The sequence below is a fragment of the Oenanthe melanoleuca genome, chromosome 1 (genome assembly GCF_029582105.1).
Source record: "Oenanthe melanoleuca isolate GR-GAL-2019-014 chromosome 1, OMel1.0, whole genome shotgun sequence".
Lineage (NCBI taxonomy): Eukaryota > Metazoa > Chordata > Aves > Passeriformes > Muscicapidae > Oenanthe > Oenanthe melanoleuca.
The window spans coordinates 72921949-72946663 of NC_079333.1; the positions used below are offsets into that span (position 1 = coordinate 72921949).

The 24715-nt window shown below is 40.4% G+C and overlaps 1 protein-coding gene across 14 annotated transcripts in view; it reads left to right on the plus strand.

Annotated features, from left to right (window-relative positions):
• MBNL2 (muscleblind like splicing regulator 2) overlaps nucleotides 1-19030 on the plus strand; it is a 105710-nt gene extending 86680 nt beyond the window's left edge. For 8 of the 14 annotated variants that reach the window (XM_056484771.1, XM_056485263.1, XM_056485676.1 and 5 more), the window contains one exon: nucleotides 16078-19030. In XM_056484771.1, coding sequence (XP_056340746.1) covers nucleotides 16078-16205 — 128 coding nt within the window. In that variant the 3' untranslated portion in view covers nucleotides 16206-19030. Of the gene's footprint in view, nucleotides 1-1177; nucleotides 1273-16077 lie in introns of all 14 variants that reach the window. The other 6 variants (XM_056485510.1, XM_056485841.1, XM_056485010.1 and 3 more) reach the window with 1 other exon arrangement.
• Nucleotides 19031-24715: the final 5685 nt, after the last annotated feature.

The following is a 24715-nucleotide window of genomic DNA, read 5'->3' on the forward strand; positions in this document are numbered from 1 at the left end:
GTCTGCTTTTCAGTTTTCAAAGTTTTATTTCTCTTTATATTTTATATTGTCTAGTACTATAAAATACTGGAAAAAGCCAGCAAATTTCATCAGTGTTTTAAAGTTTCATAGTGGTGTGCCTATTTCTCCTTTGCTGTGTGTTAGAAAGTTTTATCAGCGTTTCCCAGAAATGTCCACTTCGTTCCACAGAGGTTCTGTTGAAACTCGTGATCTGAATCTCACTCCTTCTTTAAATATATTTGCAGCTTAAAATTATCATTTTGGGCATGCAAAGTGGAAACACAATGCAACAGCCTCTGAGAAAGAAAAGTAATCTTTCTTCTATTGTTCTATCCCAGTGATTTATTTTTGGGTTTTGGGCCTACTCACGTAAACAGTTAAAATATCAAGCTTTTAAAACATCAAATTAATAATTCCCCCACAAAGATGCTGATTAAAATTCATTCTTAAAATGAGCAAAGCAGTGTCTTTCACAAAATCGATCTTGCATTTTTAGATCAAACAAAGTAGTATATATATCAGGATAATTATTATCATCCCTCTCCTGATTTTTGCCTCAAGCAGATGGTAATTTAACTCTGATAAAGTTGAACAGTTATGCAGTGCTAGTAGGAAAAAAATGCATAAATTGGATTATAAAGGAAGACAGTGAGTATGTAGCTTACTTCAAAATGAAGATACATGAAAATAATCTATTTTTAATTGCATTTAAAAATTAAGATGAACATTTAACAGTTTTCTTCCCAGTGCAAACCACTGGGGGTTTTTTAGTAGGATTTTGTTTTGAAGTGCCTTACAGCTGTACTGGGGGAAAACAAATTACACATGTAACAATCCGCAGGTAACGGGCTATTTTGGTAAAGGCCTCATTTGCACAAGCAATCTTCTTCTTGGAGACAGCACTGGCATTTTCAGTGGTCCTTACTCTTTTTTTTTCTGGGAATCGCCGATTGTGTTGACAACCTTCCTTTAATTGTACTTGTAATAAGCTATTTTCCCTTTTTTTTTATTTCTCCGCCACGCTTTCTCGCTTTGCACTGTGATTGCATGCCATCTGCCGGTTTAACCCATGACGATGGCTTGCCGCTCTTGATATTCACCATGCCAAAAATACCACTTCTCTTACCATAATGCTGCACCCTCCTGTTCATTGCTTCCATGGTTCCCCTCCTGAAAGTACCCATGATGCACAACGCTACGGCCGCCACTGTCTCTGCAGCAACAACTCCTGCAACAAGTGTTCCCTTCGCCGCAACAGCCACAGCAAATCAGGTTTGCTCCTTTTAAAGCTTTCTTTCACAAGATCCTGAACTCTAAATGAGTGCTGAGATTTTTTATTTTAATTTTTTTTTAACAAAAAAAATTCTCGCCGAGAATTTTTTTTTTTTATTATTTCTGTGTTTACCCCATCAAATTTTACTTTTATTTTAAAGTCGTTTATAGCAAGTGTTTGTGGGACAGGTTGCACTTATTTAGAGTTAACATTTGTTGCAAATAATGATGTAGCTGTGTTTTGTGTTGCGATGTTTGTACCTAATTATTGTGTAATTAACCCAGCTGGAGTTAGAATCACTGTAGTACTGGACTACTTACAAAAGTCTATTATTAACTCCTAAGTTCAAAAGGAAGATTATCACAGATTTCAAACATTCAGGTGTGTTAATGCAGTCTTCTCCATGAGGTGTGGAAGCAACTAATTTGTAAGTGTGGAAGCTGTCAAAAAATCACAAGCAGGACAAGGCAGCCAAAAAAAAAGTTGAATGTTTTCTGTAAATACTAGTGATCAAAACACCAATCAAGATATTTATGACTATGCCTGCTTTGTATTTGAAAGTCTGTCTTTAACCTGGGAATTATATTTCCCTAAAGAAGAACGTTGATAGAAAGAATCCCAAGGGTTATTGTCTGGGGCAGGCTAGGAAAGATGATAGTTTCTCCTCTTCTTCTGCAGTTTATGTTAATGGCAGTTTTCATTTTGGTTGGGTTTTCCCTCCTCCTGTAGGACCTAATTCCCAGGGAGTACATGTCTATTGCAGCCTGGAGTGTGTACCTTTGACTCCTCTGTTAGATGATTCCCACCCTGATGTGCCAGGAGAGGAGTTTGCACAGCAGTTGAGTCACTGTGGCTTTTCTGTTGCTCTGGGACCATGCTCAGGCACTTCCACCTGACATGTGTTTCCCCTCATGTCCTGAGAGGTCAGGTGGAAAAGGAAACAAGCAGATTTGCTCACCAGAAGCAAGCAAAGGGCTATGTCCCCATCACCTTTCCTTGTGTTGCTCCTGGACAGACTGACAGGCTGTTGCAGACCCAGTAGAAATGCTGTCCTGTTGGTTCCTTCCCCTCCACTTACCAAGGACTTGGAAAGAAATCAGTGAAAATGTTTTGCTTAGTAATGGTATACTAACAGGTTTATTTTTTTTTACTGGCATTCCCAAAACTATTGAGGTATCCCATGGAAAAATAGAAGTTGCTGCAAGAGTTTATTTTTAATAATTTAGGAAAAATATACTACCTCTGAAATACATCCTACTTTCTTAAAGAAACACAAACCAGTCCATTTTCTTTGGTTTTTTAAACTTAGTCTGCCAGCATTATGATGTTTTTACTTCTAGCATTTTCATCAAAAGAGGGTTGTTGTTTTGTGCTTACTTTTCTGAGAGCTAGCTTTTAAAAAATGCTTAGGATGAGGATGAAAGTGCAGCAGGCAAATGGTTCATTACACAGTCCTTCCCAGAACAGTGTCTAGAGCAGAAAATTGTTTGGTGGTATCCAGTGTAGTTTTGTGGTGACAGAGGGACTTGAAGATGCTAAGGGGCTAAGAGAAAATGGGATGGTGTGGGGAGAGGTTCAGACAGGGACCCTCTCCAGCACAGGAATGCAGCTGGGGCAGCTCCACCACCAGCACTCCTGAGTGCCAGAGAGGCTGAATGTGGCTGAAGGTAGAATAAATACATGGATACCTACAGAAGGACCAGTGAGCAGTATTTTTTTTAAGTTAATGGGAACACTTTCATGCAACTAACTAGTGCCACTGAGAAGACAAAGGTGTGCCTTAATGCTCTTCCTCATCTGTCAGGATGGCAGGCAGAGCCCCTTCTTTCCCAGTGCAGATTTTGTTTGCATTGGAAGATTATAGCATTTTAAATTTGGCAGTTGTAGAAAGTGTCTGTATTTACCTAGTTGCATATATTTGTGTGTGTGTGTGTGTGTGTGTGTGTGTGTATACATACAATTCCATGCTGAAATTAATGGATGATTCAACAGGAGGATGGGTTTTCACTTTTTTAACTTCATCCATTTGTAAGTTTACATCTAGATCATCTGCTTTTCTGGAAGGCAGGGTAAATTACCCTGGAGGGTCTTGCCTGTGGAATGAGTGTAGGTGTGTTACCAAAGCTCTGCACCACTGCACATGGAGGAGATGAGTCCCACCTCAGGAGCTCACTGGCTTCTGTAGCATGTGCCATCACAGTCTTCTTTTTTCTCACTCCTGTCTCTGTTTTAGTCATGGTAAGTCTTTAAAGCTACTGTAAAAAACCCATATATTTCAAAGTAGGGAAACAATAGTAGTTCCTTCTTCTTTATAAGAGACAAAACTCCAGGTTTTCTGTTTATTTACAAGATCCTAAGATTGGAGACAAAGCTACAATGCTAGGAAAGCCCCAGGGTAACTCTGTGGCTCAAATTCTCTGTATTTCTTTAGCCCAAGAAACATAGCAGGAGCAGGTTATTAACTTGGTAATTAGCATGACTTTGTTCATGGTCATAGCATTCTTTGTGTCCTCTTGTATGGGTTTAAACTCTCCTGAGTATTTCAGAAAAGGACTTTTTTATTCCCAACCAGATAAAATTTCCTTTTCTAGTCTGTGCCACACTGCTTTACATATCTGTGAGGTACAGTTTCCTCTTTCCAATGTCTCTACCATACTTTTTTTTGCAACCTGCAGCCTTCAGTTTGTCCCATTTCAGCTCCCATGACTTCGCCTCCCAATTCCAGGCATGAAAAGAAAGTTGTAGCACGGTTTAATAATTTATCTTATTACCATTTGATTTAGTATTCTGACCTGGGGAAAGATTGCTGGTCTTCCTGGGATTGAGTGTGATGATCCCAGTGTCTTTGAAGCACAAGTAGAAGGGAAAAGTCAACATCCCAAAAGTTATGGAGTCTCAGCTTATGGCTAATAAAACATAATAACTCCATTGGGTCCAGTAAATTATTTCATATGTGCTGTCAGCTTCTGTTTTGAAAAAAAAAAATCACTATGTCTCATGTCTTCTGAATATCCTTTCTTTCAGAAAATAACATGAGTAAGAGCTCAAAATACACCTGCATTGGCACACACTGTCAGTCATGCTTGGCCAGCAACTCTGGGCATTGTGTGTTCAATGTATGGCATGAGGCACGTGAGAAGATCTTTGTAAAGTTAAAGGCTGTACTGTGTACATCTGTGCAAGGTGTCACCAGTTAAGAATATATGGAAGATAGGGCATCTCTTGCTTTTCCTGACTTACTAAGGTTAGGTTTTAAAAATAATTTTCTTACAGTGCACTTCAGAGGAGAAGAGAATTGCTTTACCTTTAGTGCAAAAGTAAACAGGATGCAGCAAAAGTGCCTTAGCAAAGCCTGGTTTACAATCTCAGATTAAAATCTTACTCTGATGATACAAGAGCTGGTGGTGGTGCTGTTCACTTAAGGCAGTGCCCCACTTACTGCAGCTGCCACCACTTACTGTGGTGAGAGGGAATGGAGGGGAGAGGAATTCAGTTTTCCAGTGAAAGGCATCTGGAAAGGTGCATGTCCAGGAGCATGACTGGTCAGAGGTAAAAGGCCTTCCCCTTTTCCTTCTTCTGCCTTTCATAGTTGCTTCAGCCATTCCTGCCAAGATGGGGCTTGAAGGCTTAGCTGCTTAACCCCACTTCCACAGCAGATGCTTGATGAACTTTCAGTTCAGTTGTTTGGGGATGCTGACAGCATTTTCTTGGAGCAAAGTTTGAAACCATGAGAAATGGTGAGAAGCAGCACTAGGACATGAATGCAGAGAGTTTGGTCTTAGCTCCCTCTAGTGTATGTGGACGGAGGTACATAAAATATCCTGCTTACAATATTAATACAGTCTTTGTGTGTAAATACATACTTCAGAGGTCTTTAAAAAAGCTTTTGTTACTACTTTAGCTAGTGGACTAGCAGTACTCAAGCAAGCAAGGAAACTGTTACCTGCTGAGCTTCACTCAGGTAGAATCACAGAATCATTTAGGTTGGAAAAAACCTCTAAGATCAAGTCAACTCTTAACCCAGCATTGCCAAGTTCACCACTAAACCATGCCCCTAAGTGCTACAGCTACACATCCTTTAAATATGTCCAGGGATGGTGACTGCTTTGGGCACTGTACCAGTGCTTGACAAGCCTTTTAATGATGAAATGTTTCCTAATATCCAATCTAAACCTCCCCTGGTACACCTTGAGGCAGTTTCCTCTCATAACTTGTTACTAGGGATAAGAGGCCAGTCCCCACCTTGGTACCATCTCCTTTCAGGTGGTTGTAGAGGGAAAGAGCAATATTTACTGACTGTTTTTTTAGGCTAAGAATGTACAGTGCTGTAATTTCAGGATGATATAAAAGTCATAGATCTTAAGGAAAATTATTTTGGAAGTTTGTTTCTCGTTTTGTTATTTGCTTACTGAAAAAATACAGGATTAGAAACTTGGGAAAATATATATATGTTGTGACTCCTACCAGGATTAGAAGGTTAGAACTCAGCCCAAAATTAAGACACTTAATTGTTGGTGTCTAAGTATGGGTGTCTACATGCAAGATACAAGTTCAGGTACCCACTATAGACTGTGAAGTTTATCAGCCCAGTCAGATGAAATCTGAAGAGTAGCCTGGCTTGTCCTTCAGAAGTCTCACAGGACTTGGTTCAGTTGCCTAAACATGTGTGTGGTGACGTTTGAGATTGCCCTAAGATAACCTTGGATGTCTAGGTTACCCAAGACATTTTCACAAGCTTGGCAGATGCAACACAGAACCTACAGACAAATTTTCACACCTACTTCTGAACTGGCAGCTGGGTAACAGGCAAGAGACATTAGCCCTTAGCCCAGGTGGTGCTAAAACCCCTGTGAGCACATGACCCAAGCCTGCAGCTGGTGATCATGAAAGAATCTCCAGGCTTTGTTGGCTTACTGACTAGGTTGTGTCACCTCAGTGAGTGTGGTGGGGGGTTAACACCCCAGCATTTCTGTCTCCTAATACGCATCCTGAGGTTCAGTGAGTGTTTCCTTAGTTCCTGATTATTAGAGGATGTTTACTAAATTCCAAACAATTCCAAGCAATGTGAGTCTTGCTCATATCACATCACTTCAGAACAGTACATGGATTTATTTTTTTGTACAAATGAAAATGGGCAGAGAATGATAGTATAAAAATAGCATAACAGAGAATGCTACTTAAAGATGTTATTTTGTGACATTATTCTACTGGTTATATGACCTTTTATGAAGAAGGAAATAGTAAAGAACAAATCAAATGAAAAATGAAATACTTAGAGTCTAAAGAGAAATACAAGATCAACAGGCTGGCTCATGCTAAGGCTTGTGATTATCTGGCACAGCTGCTTTAAATTATGCATCAGTGTTTGCACTGAATTAGGTGGCAATTATGCAGATATTAATTATGAAATCATTCAGTAGCCTTCAGTTCTGTCAAAATCTGTTAGAATACAATGAAGCAAAAATAAAAATACTTATGTTCAAGTGTCACAAACAAAAGGGCAATTAAAATATTTGCCCCAGAATTCAAAAACAAGTTAACATAGTGTAAAATACAAACATGCCAAACTTTTGGGATTTGGGACACCATGTGTGGCAGGAGGGAGCAGAGCCAGGACGTGCAGCAGCAGAGCACCTCTCCTTGCCAAGGTGCCTGCAAAGGCAGCGCCACTCCCAGGGGAGCAGATTCTTCTCAGACCAGAACATCATGGGGCACTGATTAGAGGTCATCAAAAAGCAGAAGTGCCAGTTGCTCCCTCGAGCAAATATTCCTTGGTGTCCCTACCAGGGCTCCCTCTCTGTTCCTCTGTAACCACAGGGCAGAGAGCTGCCCCTAGCGCTGCTGACGAGGCTTTTACTGTCTCACATTCCCTTTCTCCCTCATGAAAGCCTGCTGCACTTGTAAACGGGGAGAAACGTAGCAATATGCTGAGAAAATGAATTGAAAAATCTGGTAAATAGTAGGAAATGGGCTTTTTTGTCATTTAAAAGCAAGCTTTTGAGAGAAGGAAGGTGGGAAGTGGAAACAAATGTTATTTACATTCCTAGTGCCAACATACAAGAACATTACAAGTAAGAGCCTATGCAAAATTCATGCTAGTGGTTTGAAAACCTTTAATTGCAGTTTCTTGAGGGAATGAGGTTACAGGTAGGAAAGCACTTCTGGGAATAATAAGTATCTAACCGATTTTAGTTTTGTTGTTTTGTTTTGGTCTAAAAGTTCTATAAAGTTCCAAGTTAAATGCTCCTATAGAAAATTCTGTTCTAACAACAGAAAGAGTGATTTGAATCTGACTTGGAAAAGTCCAGAAAAGGAGACAGAGGAACAGGTTCCAGCCTCAGACACATTATCAGAGGGAATACTTTGAGGGAACCAGCTCAGAGCAGAACAGTGTTGGGTATCTAGTGAACCTGAGGACTGACCATCTTGCTTTGTACATGCACCAGGCTGGAAAACCTGAAAAAACCTGGAAAACAAACCTAAGTGACCCTTGATCATGAAGAATCATTTCTCTAGAGAAGGTATTTAAATAGCAATAGCTTGTCATGGTAGGAAAGGCAAACTTAAACTGCTTGCTGCTTCTTTCATGCTAGACATACAAGAATCACAAGCCTCATCTCACTCCAGTTACCTTGTCTGACACCAAGTTACAGATAGGTAGCTGTGACTCTCAGACTCAAGAAGTGAGAGTTTCCAATATTAAAGCCCACAGCAAATCTTGAACAGCATAAAAAAACCATCCTTTGAATTGTCTTGAAACAGCTGATGTTACAAAATAAGTGGCAAAAAGGCACCAGAGAAGAAAAACCAAAATATTACCCTGGAAAATACAATGCAACTCTATTTTAGTCTCATGCAAACTTTACCAAGTTTTTGTTTTAATAATTTTTTTGGCCTCTTAACATAGCATGTTGTTTCTTTGTAGATGATAAAAAGTTCCAGCAGGCTTGTATATGAAATTTAGATTACATGTTCATATTACAAGAAGCCACCAGAGAAGAAATGGAAAAATCTCTGTTCTGTTTTGGGGATTTTTAGAAATTTTCCTGTCACACCTCTCTCCCCTATATAGGACTAAAACCTGCTTCCTCTGGTATCCTGCTAGATGGCAGTGTCACACAACATCAGCAGTAAGCTAAGGCTTCATTCTTTTATATAACAAAAATCAAAACAAATTTCCCTTCCCTGTTATAGAAATTTAAAGTGTTGATATGATAACTTCTTTTTGTGTTCTTGCTTTACTTGTTCAACAACCGATACTTTGACAAGTGGAGTAAAAACTTTTGGGGCATATATTTATTATTTAAACATAGGAAATAATTTCTGTAGGCATTTGGAGGAAAATTAGTTTGTTTCATGGTTTATACACACTGTTCCATGTGAATATGGATTTTTCCATCATAAAATTTTAAGAACACAGAGCAGTATGGTGCTCCAGATGTACTTGTCTCAGGTTCTGTCCTTTAAAATAATTGCATCTAGACATCTCTAGGTGCTCCAAATACTTTCCTTTTAATTTAACAAAGATGATTTTTTTATCTTGGTGTATGATTTATTACCTACTAGAAATCCCAGTCTTTGGCTTTAAGTGTGCAGGAGGCTGCATGGGAAACATCTGTGTATTTATTTCTGTTGATTGTATCTGTCATGACTTTCAGCTAGATGCAGAAATTTGCTAACTTGCCTGACTTCCTTTTTGGTGCAATATTACCTGCCACACTAGTATGTGTGTCTGTTTGTGTGAGAGTAATCAGATAAGAAGAAAATTAAGGAAGTGGCATGTAGTCAAACTCAGGAAGGTTAAGATTTCCTCAGAGAAGTTACAAATACAGTGAGTTTTATAAAACTGAGAAAAGGTCTTATGAGTCACCTTGAGGGACATCAGTTTGGTACTTTTCTATGTTCCACTTTTGTTCAGGATGTTGTCTCTTGCTTTGAAGGGAGTCTGAACTGCAGTGTCAGGTTTTGGGAGAGGAGGGGTTTCAGAATGGTGATAACTGCTGAGGAGCCTGCAGATGTGCCAGCTCTGCTCTGTGTGCAGTGTGCCTTTAGCAAAAAAGAATGCTGTATGTGCAGTGACAGCCTCATCTTGCATGATGTGGGCATGCTTGGTGTCTAAAAGGAAAATGCAAAGCAGGTTTTGTTAAAAAAAAAAAAAAAAGAAAGGCTAAGTGAGGATGTCGGGGTGGAGAAGTAACACCCCTCCAAGAGGAATATGGCACTTCCATGGATAATGCACAACTTGTGCTTGGCTTTCACTCATTTGTGCTCTCAGTTTCTCTGTGCAAGCCTATTCTGGCAGTTTATAGAATTCAAGAAGAGGAGGAAAATGACCTAAAAGTAGGAAGTGAAAAACATAGATTATTGCAGTAGCTCAGACCTGCTGGAAGGTAAAATTGAGTGGCTCTCCAAAACAATCAGTGCATGGATGCTCCTAAAATACTACAGGAGTGGTTTCCTCACTTCTATATAGTCTGTGTGCTGCCTCTGCAATGAATTAAAAATAGATTTTGGTAGAATATATTAGAGTATGTTATGATCAATTTTTAGCACTGCATTATTTATTACTTTAAAGAAGAATAAATAAAGCCAGATTGCTTTCATTTCTAAACCAACTACTCTGTTTCTCCACAGTGAGTAAATACTTATTAAGTTGAACTTAAATATTGTACATAATAACTTGAATAAATACCTATTGAAGTTAATAAGCAAGCTAAGGAGTTGGCAGCACAAATGGCTTTAGTCTCTTCTTTCAGGACCTTGTGGCAATTAAATGAGAAAAATTATGCTGCTGAACCCTTGAACCCATTGGAATCCCATAATTGCCCTGATCTTTTTTTTTTATATATCATCATGAATAGATGGATTCAGACAAGGTCTTTGTCAGCTTTATGACACCCTGATGGCCAACAGCTTGTGCCTGATGGAATGAGAATGTGAGAGCAGATGTGTCCAATTCAGTGTGGGCATCTGACCCTCAGCCATTTCTAGGGCATATTGCTAACATATGGGACAGGCAAAATTGGGCACACTCAGGGAAGAAAAGAGAGGATGGAGCAGGGCACCAGAATTACCATGTGAGAGAATGGGCCATGAGAAGGCCAAGGAAATAGGACCTCCAGCCCTCAGGAAACACCTGAGACCCCCATATTAGGCCCTGTATGGGCAGGCAGCCATCTATGGCCCAGACATCTCACTTGCTATTTCCAAATCAGAGATCACCTTATTGATGAGCAAAGTAGACAAATATATTGGGGTTGCACTGGATTAATGGAAAAGCAATAAGATAAAATGCTCCTTTGGCCCAGGATTGAGGAGAGGACCATGGTTAATGAATGAAACAAAGCACATATCCATTAAATGATAATATGCTGGAAATGAGAAGGATGTCTCCCCTGAAAGGAAAAAGTCCAGGCTGCACTTAATGCAAGCAAGAGTTGGAGCTGGCTCAGCTGTCAGCAGTCAAGACAGGGGCAAAACCTCTCCCATGGGACAGTGGTGGTGGGAAGCCTGGTGTGAGCAAGTGGAATGTTTGGGATGCTGCTCCATGGAGGTGCTGCTCAGAATCTGTGGGGAAAAGGAGATGGGAAAAGTCCATCTGTTAGGCTATGCAAAAAAATTAAATAAGACCAGGCATAACTGATAAAATAGAGATTACTTTAAGTGTCTGAACATTTACTCAGCTTTTTCCACTACTAATTTTAAAATTTTAAAAAAAGTTGTTTATTTTGAAGAAAAGAAATAAGGCATATACCACAAGGGAACATTCTAAGAGAAAATGAAAAATAAAGACATGGAGGCATTTCCCAAAGGCATGGAGAAATATAAATAGTCTTGGGCTCCTTGTCATAAGGAAGAAATACTTGGTGTTACTTTTATTTTTAGAAAGAGGGAGAAGTTATGAGACAGCCTGATATGAGCCGGCTGTCTGAAAATATCTGTCATTTTTAATGTACACCCCAGATATATCTGACCAGTCTGCTACTCGTGTGAAAAACAGGAAAACAGAAAATGTCACTGTGGAAGGGTTCATCTATCCTGACACAGGTTTCTGAAAGTTAAAGACCGTGGTGCAAACTGCTCACCACAGACTCTTCCATTTGGTGGAGGGCAAAAAAGCATCATGAGTTGATAATCTGTCTCATGCTGAAATAAGTTGCCTGGGGTAGCCTAGGAAGATGTAAAATGGGTGACTGGCTGAGGCATTCGTGTCTGAAATGCTCTGAGATAAATCTTGTTTACAAGAAACTCGTATTACTACATTGCTTTCAAAATGGAAGGCTGAGCAGACCAGAATGTTTGCTATGTGTGAGTTAATTTTTGGAGGGGTAAGTGCTTTGCAATGTAGAGATCAAATACAATCTAAGCATCTTAAAATATATTAGGGCTTATAAAGCACACTGTATTTTGGAGTAATAATATCAAAACTTCTGGAAAAGAAGCATGTCAGTGGTAGATGCAAAGTCATGTTTTCCAGCTGATCCACTGTGACAGGTCTTTAGTTGAACAAGAGTTCATGTACACTGAATTCAAGCAGAATGGTAAATTTTCTGTATTCATCATTGTATAATAAATCTGGAAAATGAATCTAAGTCAGAGACTATAAAGAATCTTTGTGAATTGTAGCTTCAGAACAGAAAATCTCAAGCCAAACAGTGTTCTTGTAATTCCTAGAACTTAGTAATGATTCTCAGTATTTTGGTCAATTCCATTAACTGTATCAAGTAAAGCAGTAACCTGGGTGTCAGAGAAGAGTTCACAAAAATGGAATTTCTACTTTAATTTAAAAGATTTTAAATTTTACTTTTTGTCTTGAGACAATGACTGATTACAGCCACCTTTGCTGGGTCTGAGGAACTCCCAAATCGATTTATCTGCACTAGTAGTTAATGAGAAGCTGAAACCATTGTCAGTAACAGCCCTCTTGGTTGTCATTCCCCTGGATGACACTACAGAACTGTATCACCCTTAAGAGCAAACCCTGAATTTTGGGATGTTCTCCATTGCACAAGGGGCTTAATGACCCCTATGGTCACTCAAAGGTCTTCCAGTCAAAAGGTAAAGGTCTAAAAGAGCCATGCTCTGGTAGGAAAGAAAGTCTTGACATTTAGAAGCTGAAAATGTCACTTCTAAAGAGCTGGAAAATGTTGAGGAGTGAATTTAGAAAGTAGTTTGCAGAAATTTAGGTTCACTCTTTGTGTTGCTAGTTTCAGTGAGGTCTGCTAACTATCATTAGCACAGTGTGAATGATTCTAACCTGAAGGGTAGACAGCTTTCTGCCACTTCAAATGGGTACCAAACAAGAAGATGATGGAGAGGGTACCTTCATTTGTGATTACCTCCAAAAAATGCCTTTTTCTGTTATTAAGTCTTCTGTGAGGTACTATTCAAGATTCTAAGTGCCAGGCCATTCTGCTTATGCTAGAAATAGTCTTCTTATTAGATCTCTTACTGCAGCAGCATAAGGTGTGTTTTCTGGCATGTCCATATCCACACCTGTGATTCTTATCCGTACAGGACATGAGAAAATGCTTTCCTATGCTTGAACTGTAGAGCTTTGTACATGGGACAATGCACACCCATTGTAGTCTTGTTTTTCAGGGTTTTTTCTTATATATAAAAGTGTCATGACATTACATCCTGTTGCTGTGAAGTATAATGTTATAATAGTATCAGAGCAAATATGACAAGTCATATATATGTGCATTTGAGATGTAATTCTTCAAAGAGTAGTGAACATGAAGGTGGCTGCACCTATTTACAAGTAACAAGGGAGTGCAGACTCTGTAGAAATTGTTTGCAGGGATGTTCCTTCTACAGTAGAGCTTCTCCTTTTTCAGCATGCAAGTGATGGAGCAATTAGCAGCGATGCAGATTTAGATAACCTCTGCCTTCCATCACAGCTTATTACTTCATTTGTAGATTAAACAGGAGAGGTTCACAGTGTGTTTTCCATGTAAAGTAGTTTAGCATTTTTTGTTTCTCTGTCAGACACAGTGAAAAAAAACAGTAGCAGAAGCTGATGCCTGTGTATGTAGCTATGGCAGAGCTGTGATATCTTTTGAGAAATAGGGTGTGAACATGTAATTAAAGACTACGGGAGAAGTTTTGCACTTTGTGGCTAGGGTTACAAAAGAAATGGAGCTCTTCATTTCTGCAGCTCTGCACTGGAGAAGCTTGTTCTGAGGAGACACTTGAGGGTTTTTTCCTAGGAGGACTCCTACGTGTACTAGAAATAGCCGGGTGCAACGTGCCCTAGTTACGGCCCTTGTACGAGGATGATGCGGTGGGAGCAAGCAGCTCCTCAGCCACTGGCAGCAGGAGGGGCATGGCAGCGAGAGCTCCAGCTGCTCCTCTGGCACCTGCAGCCCAGAAACAGGACATGTTTGCACAGAAAAGGAAAGTGTTCACATTGTCTTCACTGTTTTCCTGAGTTTTGACAGCAGGAGAGAAGAGGTGGGAATAGGGACACAGCAGTGAAGTCCTTACCTTGGGCTTTGCCACTCACCAGGGCAGGGAAGAGAAGGGGTTCTGCTCTTGCACATTGCCAGGACCCCTCTGTCCTGCCTGGCACACAGCAGGATGAGTGGCACTTGGATAAACCATAATGCCAGGAATAGCCCTAGCGTTTTCCCAAGAAACAGCCTGAGATTAGGCCCTCTGCCTTCTCTGTCACACAGTTTGGGGGAATTGTGAACACTGGTCTTGTATGACTGTTTGACCAAAGTAACTGCACAAGGGACAGTTACCTGTCTGCCTGTACTGTGAGGGAAAAAAAGCTGTAGGAAAATGCAAGTTTATCCCCTCAAAAGTTGGCAGATTATGTAGTCAGCTGTGGTTTCTGAAATTCTGGGATTTTACTGAGTAAAAAACTTACTAAGTTTCAGGTTGTGTCCCATTAAGTGAGACCTTAGGATCCTTTAAATACACTTGCATGATTGTGGCTAACCCAGGATAGCTAAAAGTGCTTTATTAATTACATTGACATGTTGAGTTGTAATGTGCTAAAAATACCAGTGCTGAAAATCTTGGTCATTTCTTATTTTCAGCACGGCTGTGTTCTTTATACGTATCGTCAAATCACCGTGCTGGAGCTGGACCAGGGTTATCGCAGACAGGGCTTATTATTTGAGCAAAGGCATTTCTTTGTTATTTCAAAAGGAAACAGAAGATAGTTGATAAGCTAACAGACTCACAATGGGTGGAAGTTCATTAAAAATATATGTCCTTGTTGTGTGCATGATGTATTTAGATGTTAAGTCCTTTGGAGCAGCAGGTGTTTGTACAGTGTCATTACAATGGGGCCTCACGTGTCACCAGATTTCCAGAGCTGATGGCAATCAAAGATGGCTTTTTTGCTTGCTGGCAAGGTCCTTGGGGTCAGGGAGATGGTGCTTGTGTACAGAGGGAGGCAGTGCAGCTGTGAGGGGCAGCGGGGGTGATGGGCAGGGGACTGGACAAGCGCCTGCCACGCAGAGCTGACCATGTTTCTTTTTGGTGGTGTGTATGTCAGAGGTAGTATGTTGCTGAAATTACTTTCCAAACACCTTTTTCCCCCCCTTTTAATATAAATATTGTATTAAGCAGTGGTCTAGCTTCATAATACACAAGTAGGTCCAGGTGTTGTCTTGACTGCCTTGCGTACCACCTGCAAAAACAGCTTTAAAATGTGCCAAGTGCCAAATGAAGCAGGAAGAGCAAGCAATACACTTTTAATTCCTTGATTCATGCTTAAGTCTGGACAATGGTATGATAAAATATCACACCCCTGCCTTTTGATACCACTTTCATTGACAGCCATTTCAGGCAGGTGATGGAAATCTGAACCATTTTCCAAAACTGTGAGCAGGTGGAGTTGGTTGCTGAGCACATTGTGCATTTAACCTTTGCAATATTGGAAGCATGAGTAAAATGCACCTGTAAATGATAGCTTCACCCCATTTGAGACACTATGAAGGTAAGGCAGCAAGGTTAGTGACTAGTTAGGTGCACAGAGGTACCACTATGGTGATTCTCCTAGAATCCTCTCCATAAGGAAGCGTGAGAAAACCTCTCAAGTTCACTGATCTGCAGTTAATTTTTTAAGGGAATCAGGAGCTGCTAAAAGTGCATTGAAAAGACACTTTTACTTCATGAAAACACTCAGCCCATTACATCTTTTTGCTTGTTAGTGGCAAGGAGCCCTGCTTCCACTGCTTCCCCTGGTCATTCCTGACTTTCTGGGAGCGCAGGGGTAGCTGGAGAATCGCCCCAGGCACGGATGCACTTTGAGCTCCTCCGGGAGGTGCAGGGCTTCCACCTCCACTGATAGGCTGGGCCCTGAGGATTCAGAGCTGCCCTCCAGTATTTTCACTCATAAAGTACCCCCTCTGCATGTTCTCATGCACACATGAGGGCCTGCGTGCAGGGGAAAACAACCAGGTGTGAGAGACAGAAACACCTCCAGGCAGCCTGAGGGCACAGGACACTGTCCACATGGGCACTGTCCCACATGGGACAGCATCCCACACAGGACATTGTCCCACCTGGGATGCTGTCCCACATGGGCACTGTCCCACCTGGGATGCTCTCCCACATGGGATGCTGTCCCACGTGGAATGCTGTCCCACCTGGAATGCTGTTGCACACGGGATGCTGTCCCATACGGGATGCTGTCCCACCTGGGATGCTGTCCCACGTGGGATGCTGTCCCGCACAGGACACTATCCCACAGGGAGCTGTGCCTGAGCTCAGTGAGGCAGCGCCGGCACTGCTGTCCCCGCGTCACCTAAAAGCGCGATCATGCTCTCGCTCTCTCTCCACAGATAATCCTGAAATAGCCGGCAGGAGCGGGACGGAGTGTCACGAAGCCTCCCTGCGGACGGCCAAGCACGGCTACTGTACATACTACCCCGTCTCCTCCTCTCTAGAGTTGCCACAAACTGCATGCTAAGTCAAGAATTTGTTCTTATGGACAAATCAAAAACTCAAAAAAGCTAGTGCTGCTATGTCATATATGAATATTAAATATGGTATGCTTACTATACTCCAACCTAAAATAGTTAACTACCTGATACCAGCTGTGATGTTTCAAGACATAAAGGATAACATTTAGTTTTAAAGATTTTCTAAGCATAGTTTAATTATTGCAAATATTGTCGTTTCTCCATAACTACACCTAACGAAAATGGTCCAGATCAGTCAGTCTCGTGAGATTCCATGTTTATGAATCTTTCGAGCTCAGCAATAATTGAGTTGCATTGGCTAAAAACTTTCCCCAGTTGCAGGTTTAATTTTCACCCAAACTATGATTCGGAGTTTTCTTCTCAATGTAAAAAAAAAAAAAAAAAAAATCTTGGTTTTGCTCCATTGGTGAGTTGACTCCGAGACAGAGGAAGTGAAACACAGCCCGGTGTCCTGCACATCGTCCTGCCAATCTGATCTTTTTAGCCAGAAGTCCAAAGTAAAGCACAAAGTCTTTAGATGCACATGGTTGGTGTTTGACTTGTATGGAGAAGTTGCATTTGAATCATAGCAGAATAGCAGAAGAAAATTTCAAAAATTTTGCACAGTATGAACTTCATACCCCTTTCAATCCCCAAAAGAACAAAGTCTTGAGAATATTATTTTACGAGTATATTTATAATGTTTTTAAAATAGACTTTGCAGAAGTGCCTAAATTTTGTCACATCAGACTTGATGAAAGTGAGCCTGATGCCAACAGTCAAATCTCACCGGACGCGAATAATCTTTGAAACTCATAGTCAGGTTACCAAAAAGATCCAAGCTGTTAAGAAGTAATTTCTAGAAGTGTAAAATCAAAAAAACAAGACCAAACTAATGAAAGAAAAGGCAAAAAAAGAAGGCTGTAGATGAAGAGATTGTATGATACTCTAATTTAATTAAAATTCAGTTGAGTCACTGAAACTTCACAGGTGACTTTAATCTAGGCTATTAACTGAACACTAAGAATGTAGAATGAGATTCAGTTTAATAAATCATTACTGTATTTGCATTTTTTTAATTGGATTATAAGATTGTAACCAGATTAGAGTGGAGAAAAAATAGTTCTTTTAATTGTTTTCCTTTAAAAACATATTTTATGTCACAAAAGTATGAAGATATCTTTAATACAATTATATACATGTTATATATACATACATACATATATATGGATGAAGCAGATTTTAATGTTGTTTACTTTTTTAAATACTTTGTTGATTTACAAGGTAATTATATATGTATAATTAAAATTTCATTTGTTTGATTTGAGATTTGTTTCAAGCACTATTGTACCAAATATTTCATATTTCACATTTTATATGTTGCACATGTATCACATAAATGACATAGTTTTTAAATTATTGTTTAAAAAAACAAGACAGCTGTTATAAGTGGATATTATGTATAATTGTTTGCAGCATAAGTTTTCTATGTGGACATTACTAGTGATTGCAGTATTTTAACTTAACCTCTTCAGATTGATTGTAAACTATTTTAAACTTTGGCAGCACTGCCTGTTCTGAACGACTGAAGGCACTAACCATATTATTATTTGTCTAGGAAATTATTTTCCAGGCTAAATCTTGTTTGTCCAATGTCTAATTACTATCTATTTATATATAAAGCTGGAGATTTGATCATCCGAAAGGAAAAAAAAATAATTACAATTCGGTTGTAAAATTAACATAGTGCTTGTAACGTTGCGTTAGTTTAATTTGTGGAAAAATAATGTATCTTAACTTGTTACTTTAGAAGTTAAGGTATCACCATTATATACTATTAAAACACTAATATTTGTAGACTTTCTCAGTCATTATAACTAGGTAGTTGACACTGCAACTTGCCTATATCTGTCAAAGTTGTTTTTATTTTTTTATAATAGTTAATTTAGGCATTTGGGTAGCTTATTGTATAATACTAAATGGTAAATTATCCATGTTTAAATATTTTATGTAGATAACTCTTCAAGACATCGTTTTGTGTGAACTTTTTACGTTTCAAAATTACTGTTATTCTATGTTTTTTACAATTAATCCAATATTACTATTTTTTGCCCATGGATGACGAAGCTTCAGATACATCAGGTCTTTCATCCAGATAAACTGACAGACAAAAAGAGAAAATGTATTTTTAATAAGAGATCCACTTTCCGACTTTATGACTTTGTAATATTCCTGAAAACTGTACAAGTACAAACCTATGCTAACAGTAAGGAGGCAATTACAGAGATGTGCAAATACGTGTACAACAGATTCTGCATTTTATTTATTTATAAAGTAATTTTATAGACTATTTCAAAATTTGGGAAGATCTAAAACTATTTTTCTGTATAAATATTATTTGCCAAAACTTTGTTTATATTTTAAAAAAAAGTCTAATGAAAATGATTAAATTTTAAATGCTTTGTTTAATTAAAAAAAAATACAACAAGAAATATAACCCCCTAAAAGAACCATGAGATGGGCCAACATGGAGACAGTGAATACTGTAGCTGGGACATGGTTTCAAGCAACTTGAGATGTCTCAGTGCTTATTTTCTTCAAAGGATACAGCACCTCACCAAAATACCTTTTTGTTTGCCTCTCTCATCCAGCATAATTGACGACACGTACAATGAATATTTCGGTAACAGTTCAAAGAAACCCCTCCATTCACTCTTTTCCAGCATATATAATTACTAGTGGTCTGTTAAATAGCCATTCGATTTCTGTTGTGACGTTAAATTCATTCACCCAATGTACAACCACTGAAATAAAAAGAAGCATTTTAAAATGAGAGCGGAGTTGGGGCGATCCTTTCTTGTGGTGCGCTCTGGGAAGAGAGACCTGGGTTGTGTGCCCACAGGTGGAGATTGCATGGCAAGCTAGTGACAGAGGAGGGATTAAAACCTCTGGCTGGCAGTTCTGTGGTTTATTCACACTGCCTTCTCTGATTTATTTTTTAAAATGCTTTTAAAGAAAAGAAATATAATTCCTGCAGAATCATAAAGGGTTTGTGTCGTAAAGTTGTCTACAGTCCATCAGCACAGGACTGGTTTGAAAGGAGCCCAAAGTCACAAGTGATGTGGAAAACCACCAGGTCAGCCAGTCTATTTGCATGTATCACAGACATGATACTCTGTGCTGAGCCAGAAGCCTGCTGAGAATGAGCATGTGGGGTGGAGAGGAGAAACAGGATGACTTGCAGGGACAGGGAAGGACTGGAGCATTAGAGGGCTGCAAGGGCATTGTAGAGCAGAAGCAGCAAATGATTAAAATTCAGCTCCTAATGACTCAGGAGCTGTCTGTTGACACTTTCTTACGTTAAACCCCACCCTGGACAGTTGTCAGCTGCCAGTAAGGGTCAGGACATGCCACTTTTCTTGTCTAAAAGCTGCTTTGTTTCTTGTCAACTTTGACACTGTCTTGGCATTGGAGAAGTGCTCATGGAAGCCAGGGGCCACAGCAAATGCAGTGTCTGTGTGTGTCCACATGCAGAGCCTACCCCCTTCAGATAACATCAGCATTTCCAAAATGAAGTTACTCCTAGAGGAGTTTCCTTTAGAAGCCTTTGTTTTTCCCCCTGCCATGCACATCCTCGTGGGCAGTCTGTGGCCACTGCCAAGGGCTGCAGCAGGGTGCTGGTGCTTAACATCAGCACCATGCTTGGCCATGCACCTCCCCTGGCCCCAGGGGAGGCATGGCCAAAAGACTTATTCTTTGTGTTTTGCCTGGTTGTCAGTTCAAATGTCTCAAGTAATCTGAGCACTGGGGTGTTTTTGCAGTCCATTGGAATTAAAAGCATGAAACAAAAGGGGGTGTGACATTTGAGGGATCAGAGCCTGCTGGGATAATTTTGCATGTTTGTATACAACAAAGGAAGCCAAAACTGGTTGAACCTTGTTCATGCTGCTCTTTGGGACTGACTCTTGAGCAAGTTACTAAAACAGCAACTGGGTTTTCTTTAAGAAAGAGTTGTTTCCCTCCAGAAGAGAGCCCAGGAACAACCCAACATTTCTGTACTGCGGGTGACAGTAGATAAAAGGACTTGTGAGCAGAGCTGCTCAACAGTGCAGGCATTGAATCTCCTGCTACTGACATTTATTTCATGAATTCATGGGACCAAAAAAATTACCTGGCCTGGAATTGCTGAATATCTTCCTTGGTATCTGATTGTACAGTCATCTGAGCACACCATGCTTTTTATGCCTGCAATCAGTTCTCTAGCCAAGCCTTTTGTCCAGTAGCCTGCCTTTTTAACGTCATATAATTGACAGTTCTGGAGGCTTTTTTACATGGGTCAAGATGATTTTTATTGCTGGAGTGGGTGTGTGTGAGAGCAAAATCACCTCAGCTGTTGCATTATTGCTGGTATGTAATGTATTCTAAATTATTATTTAGAATTCTAAATTATTCTAAATTTAGAATTCTAAATTATTATTTAGAATTATCTAAATAATTCTAAATTATTCTAAAGGAAATGTGTTCTAAATTGTTATTCTTCTAATTCTGTAATTATAGAAACCATAAAATTGTAGAAAATAAATTATATGTTTCATGACATGAAAATACCTTCTGCTGTAACAGGGCAAAAAATGCAACACTAAGATATGTGAAAGGAAGGTATTGGTGTGAGCTGCTTATTCAATGCTGGGTTGCAGTTGCATTATTTCCATCAAGGCTTCTTGTAATGTGAGGAAGACACTTGGCTTTATTTAGGAAAATCACTACAGGAAAGACGCCCTGCTCCTCTCATCTTCAAAGGGCTGGATTTGGATACCACTGTTAAGGAAAACAAATTCTGGTGTCTCCCTTAGTTTTGTCACAAAACAGTCAAGGTGTGGCCTGTGTGGTTCCTCAGAGGGCCACCAGACCAAAGAGATGCCAGGATGTGGAGGTGGCGAGGGTGACCGCAGTGGTGTGAGGTTCTCCTTGTAGGAACAGCCCCCAGGGATGGTCATGCAGGTGCTGCCTGTGCTGAGCCTGAGCTGTGTTTGCATTTGCCATGACTGTCTCTCCTTTCCACGCAGGGCTGGAAGGAGGAAGTGCTTTTACTTCCTTGTTTTATGGTTGCAGCCACTGCACTGAACACCAGTGGAGCACATTCAGAGATGTTAAAGTTGCTGACAGCACAGCTCAGCACTGCCAGTGGACAGGTTTTTCACACTTGGAAAACTGCTAGAGTGGGATCCAGATTTCTCTCTGTAGCTGTGGAGTCTCAGATGAGACTGCAGAGTGCCCACTTGGCCTAAAGCTGCTGCCATGGAGGAGCACAGCTCTGGGTGAGTGTGTTAACTTAAGTCTGCCAGCCCCATTCAGATGTCTCAGATACTCTACAACACCTTAGATTAATTTAGTCAATGAACCCCACCTGTTTTCACAAAGGACAATGTTTTTGATGGCTTTTAAAACACCCATCATGCACAAGAAATCACGAAATTATGAGATTGACTGAAATGGTCTGATAGAAAAAGTCCTGATATTTCTTCCTTGTAGGTGTTTGGAGGATGTTCAGCTTGCATATTGAAGCTTTTTCTCTCCTACTATGGTACCTAGAAATGTTTTTCAAGTCACTTAATGTGTTCCTGTGCTCAGAGATGTAAAGTTAAAGAGCAGCTCATAAAATTCTTGAGAAACTCATGAAAATTGACAACAGGAATTCAGGCAGTTCTTATGTCTTATCATGTTGTAGGGAAGGAGTGACAAAATATAGAAACCCTTCAGGATGTGATATGATTTCTTCAGGCTTAACTTCCACATGGACTTTATTCAATTATTATACCAATGAAGCTGTGATGTTGTCAGTACAACATAGGCTGAGTTCAGTTGCAATGGGATGGACTGTCCCTGTAAGCAAATAAATTGGTTTTTGTGTTTAACATGAGAAATGACTGTACCCTACTCTGTCCAAATTAGTAATATTGCTTTAATTTCTCTAAGTCTTGATAACAAGCTGTCCTTGGACAGGTGTTGGTAAAGCCTACTGGTTCATTTCCAGGTTTAAGATAAATGATGATGAAAGGCAAGAATCCTGTTCTGTGTCCTTCCTCAAGCCAGATGGGCTCAAAAGAAAAGCTACCTAAGCAAGTACAAATGAAAGAGAACTCACATAGAAAACAGTGGTCAGCCTTAAGCAGATTTCAGTGGATTTTCTAACTACAGAATGGGATAGAAAAAGTTCTCCTTTTCTACTGACCTTAACAGTGGCTACTTTATACCCATTCCAGAGGAAATAAATGTAGTTGAACTCTTCTAATAGAAAATCAATGCACTCCTCCACGAGTGTGAACTTTGCAGGAGCAATCACTGGAGGAAGTCCCTGGGCTGATGGTACTGCCCATTCTTCTGCTGTTACCATTCCTCCTTGGAGTCCATGGTAAGTGCTTATGGGCAGCAGTAGAAGCATGCTGGCAACTCCTGCTCTGGCAAGGGACTTTTCATTTTATTTCCTTTTAATTAGATCATGGGAGAGGCTGGACTTCTTCAAGTCCAGTTCTATCTGGAGTTGCAGGTATATACAGGAACTTTTGATGGGTGTTTTTCTCAACAATTTACTTGTTAGATTGATTGCTCTGGGGTCCCCAACATAAGGAGGACATGGACCTGTTGGAGTGTGTCCAGGGGAGGGCCATGAAGATGATCAGAGGGCTGGGGCACCTCTCCTGTGAAGGCAGGCTGAAAGAGTTGGGGTGATTATTTGGGGAAGAGAAGGCTGCAGGGAGACCTTAGAGCACCTTCCAGTACCGAAGGGAGGCCCATAAGAAAGACAGGGACAGACTTTTTAGCAGGGCCTGTTGTGATAGGACAAGGGATAATGGTTTTAAACTAAAAGAGGGTAGATCTAGATTAGATATAACACAGATTCCTGGTTTTCACAATGAGAGTGATGAAAAACTTGAAGAGGTTGCCCAGAGAAGTTGTGGGTGCCCTATCCCTGGAAACAATCAAGGCCAGGTTGGATGGGGCTCTGAGAAACCTGGTTGAGTTGAAGATGTCTCTGCCCATGGTAGGGGGTTGGACTAGATGACACTGAAAGATCCCTCCCAGCCCAAACCATTCTATGACTCTACAGAGAGCCTATAAAGTAAATGAAACCAAATTAAATTCAATTGTCAGCCAGCTCGGCACTTTCTTACTTGCAGCCACTCTTATTTGCCAGATGTAGCAAGTATGGAATGCCTGAACAGTGGCAATAGTTTCTTCCTGAGCACCCTTTTCTGTGAGCAAGTAGAACAGAAACATGCTTTTAGCACACAAAATTCAGGCCTTTTGCATTCAGGCCCAGGCTTCTTATATAAGCAAGTGGAGAATGACTGAGGCTTTCTTCTGAAGCCTTTCCAGCCCTGCTGCCTACAGAGATGCCTGGTGCGACCCCTCCTCCATCAAGCTGGGGCACACAGCAGGGTGCTGTGCATTCCAAATCCTGCCTCCAGCTCCTTCTTGCTCTGACTTTCACCTGAGCTTCTCTTCTAAGCATAAATCCACCATGGGAACCCCATGCCACCTGCTGGCTTCCGTGCCTTTATTTTTGTCTGAGGGTGGTTGTTTTTTCAAAGCATCTTGCTCCCCTTTCCTTCCTTTGACTCTAGAGATGATGCAGGCTTTTACAGCACCATGTGGCTGGGGAGCACACTGTGGTCCTTGCACCACTGCAGAGCTGTAATGGGTGCAATGTACTGATTTATCTTGCCCCCACAGATTGAGCACACTGCCTGAAACATGAGGAGATGATGGAAGTGATTTGTTCCACAGTACTCAAACACCTTTCTCCACCACTACACATGCACATTAATGTGAACCCTTTACTGTTTAGAGAAACTTCAGGGGGCAAATGTCCTTTTGCTACTTCAGGAGATGCATTAGCCAATCCTGTCTTAATTCATGCACAGAGGCTTTTATCTTCTCCCACTTGATTCTGCTGGCCTTCCTTAAGAGATCCTTGGATCTAAATTAAGGGCCATACTGTTCTTCACCATACAGAGAAGTTCCTTGCAAGGTTATGGAAGCCTTTGTGAGTCAGCTCCCATGGAACTGACCAAATGAACTTCATTTTCATAACCAAAGCAGGAAACTACAACAGCCTGAGCATTTAAAGCATCCTTTAATAACAGATTTGTTTTGCATGGAAGGTAAAGTGGTGTAAGCCTTCCTAGAGAGGATCTGACTCCCATGCAGGCAATGTCTCGCCTGCTCTGTCCAACATTTTATGGTCAGGAAGAACATAAATGGAGTAAGCTGACTGCAAACAAATCTCCACCTCAGCAGCAGAAGCAGCTCTCTGCTAACTATTATTTGGCCAGAGAAGTCTTCCAGTCTTTCCCAGTGAGTGCTGTCCACAGGAAAGGTTTTGATGAGAGCTCCTTGAGTATGATGGAAACTGTGTGGAAAGCAGAAGGTGCAAAGCAGTGAGGGGACATCACATGCTGAGAAGCCAGTGGGTGGAAACCAAGTGCAGCATAATTATTCTCTTACTTGCTTTTCA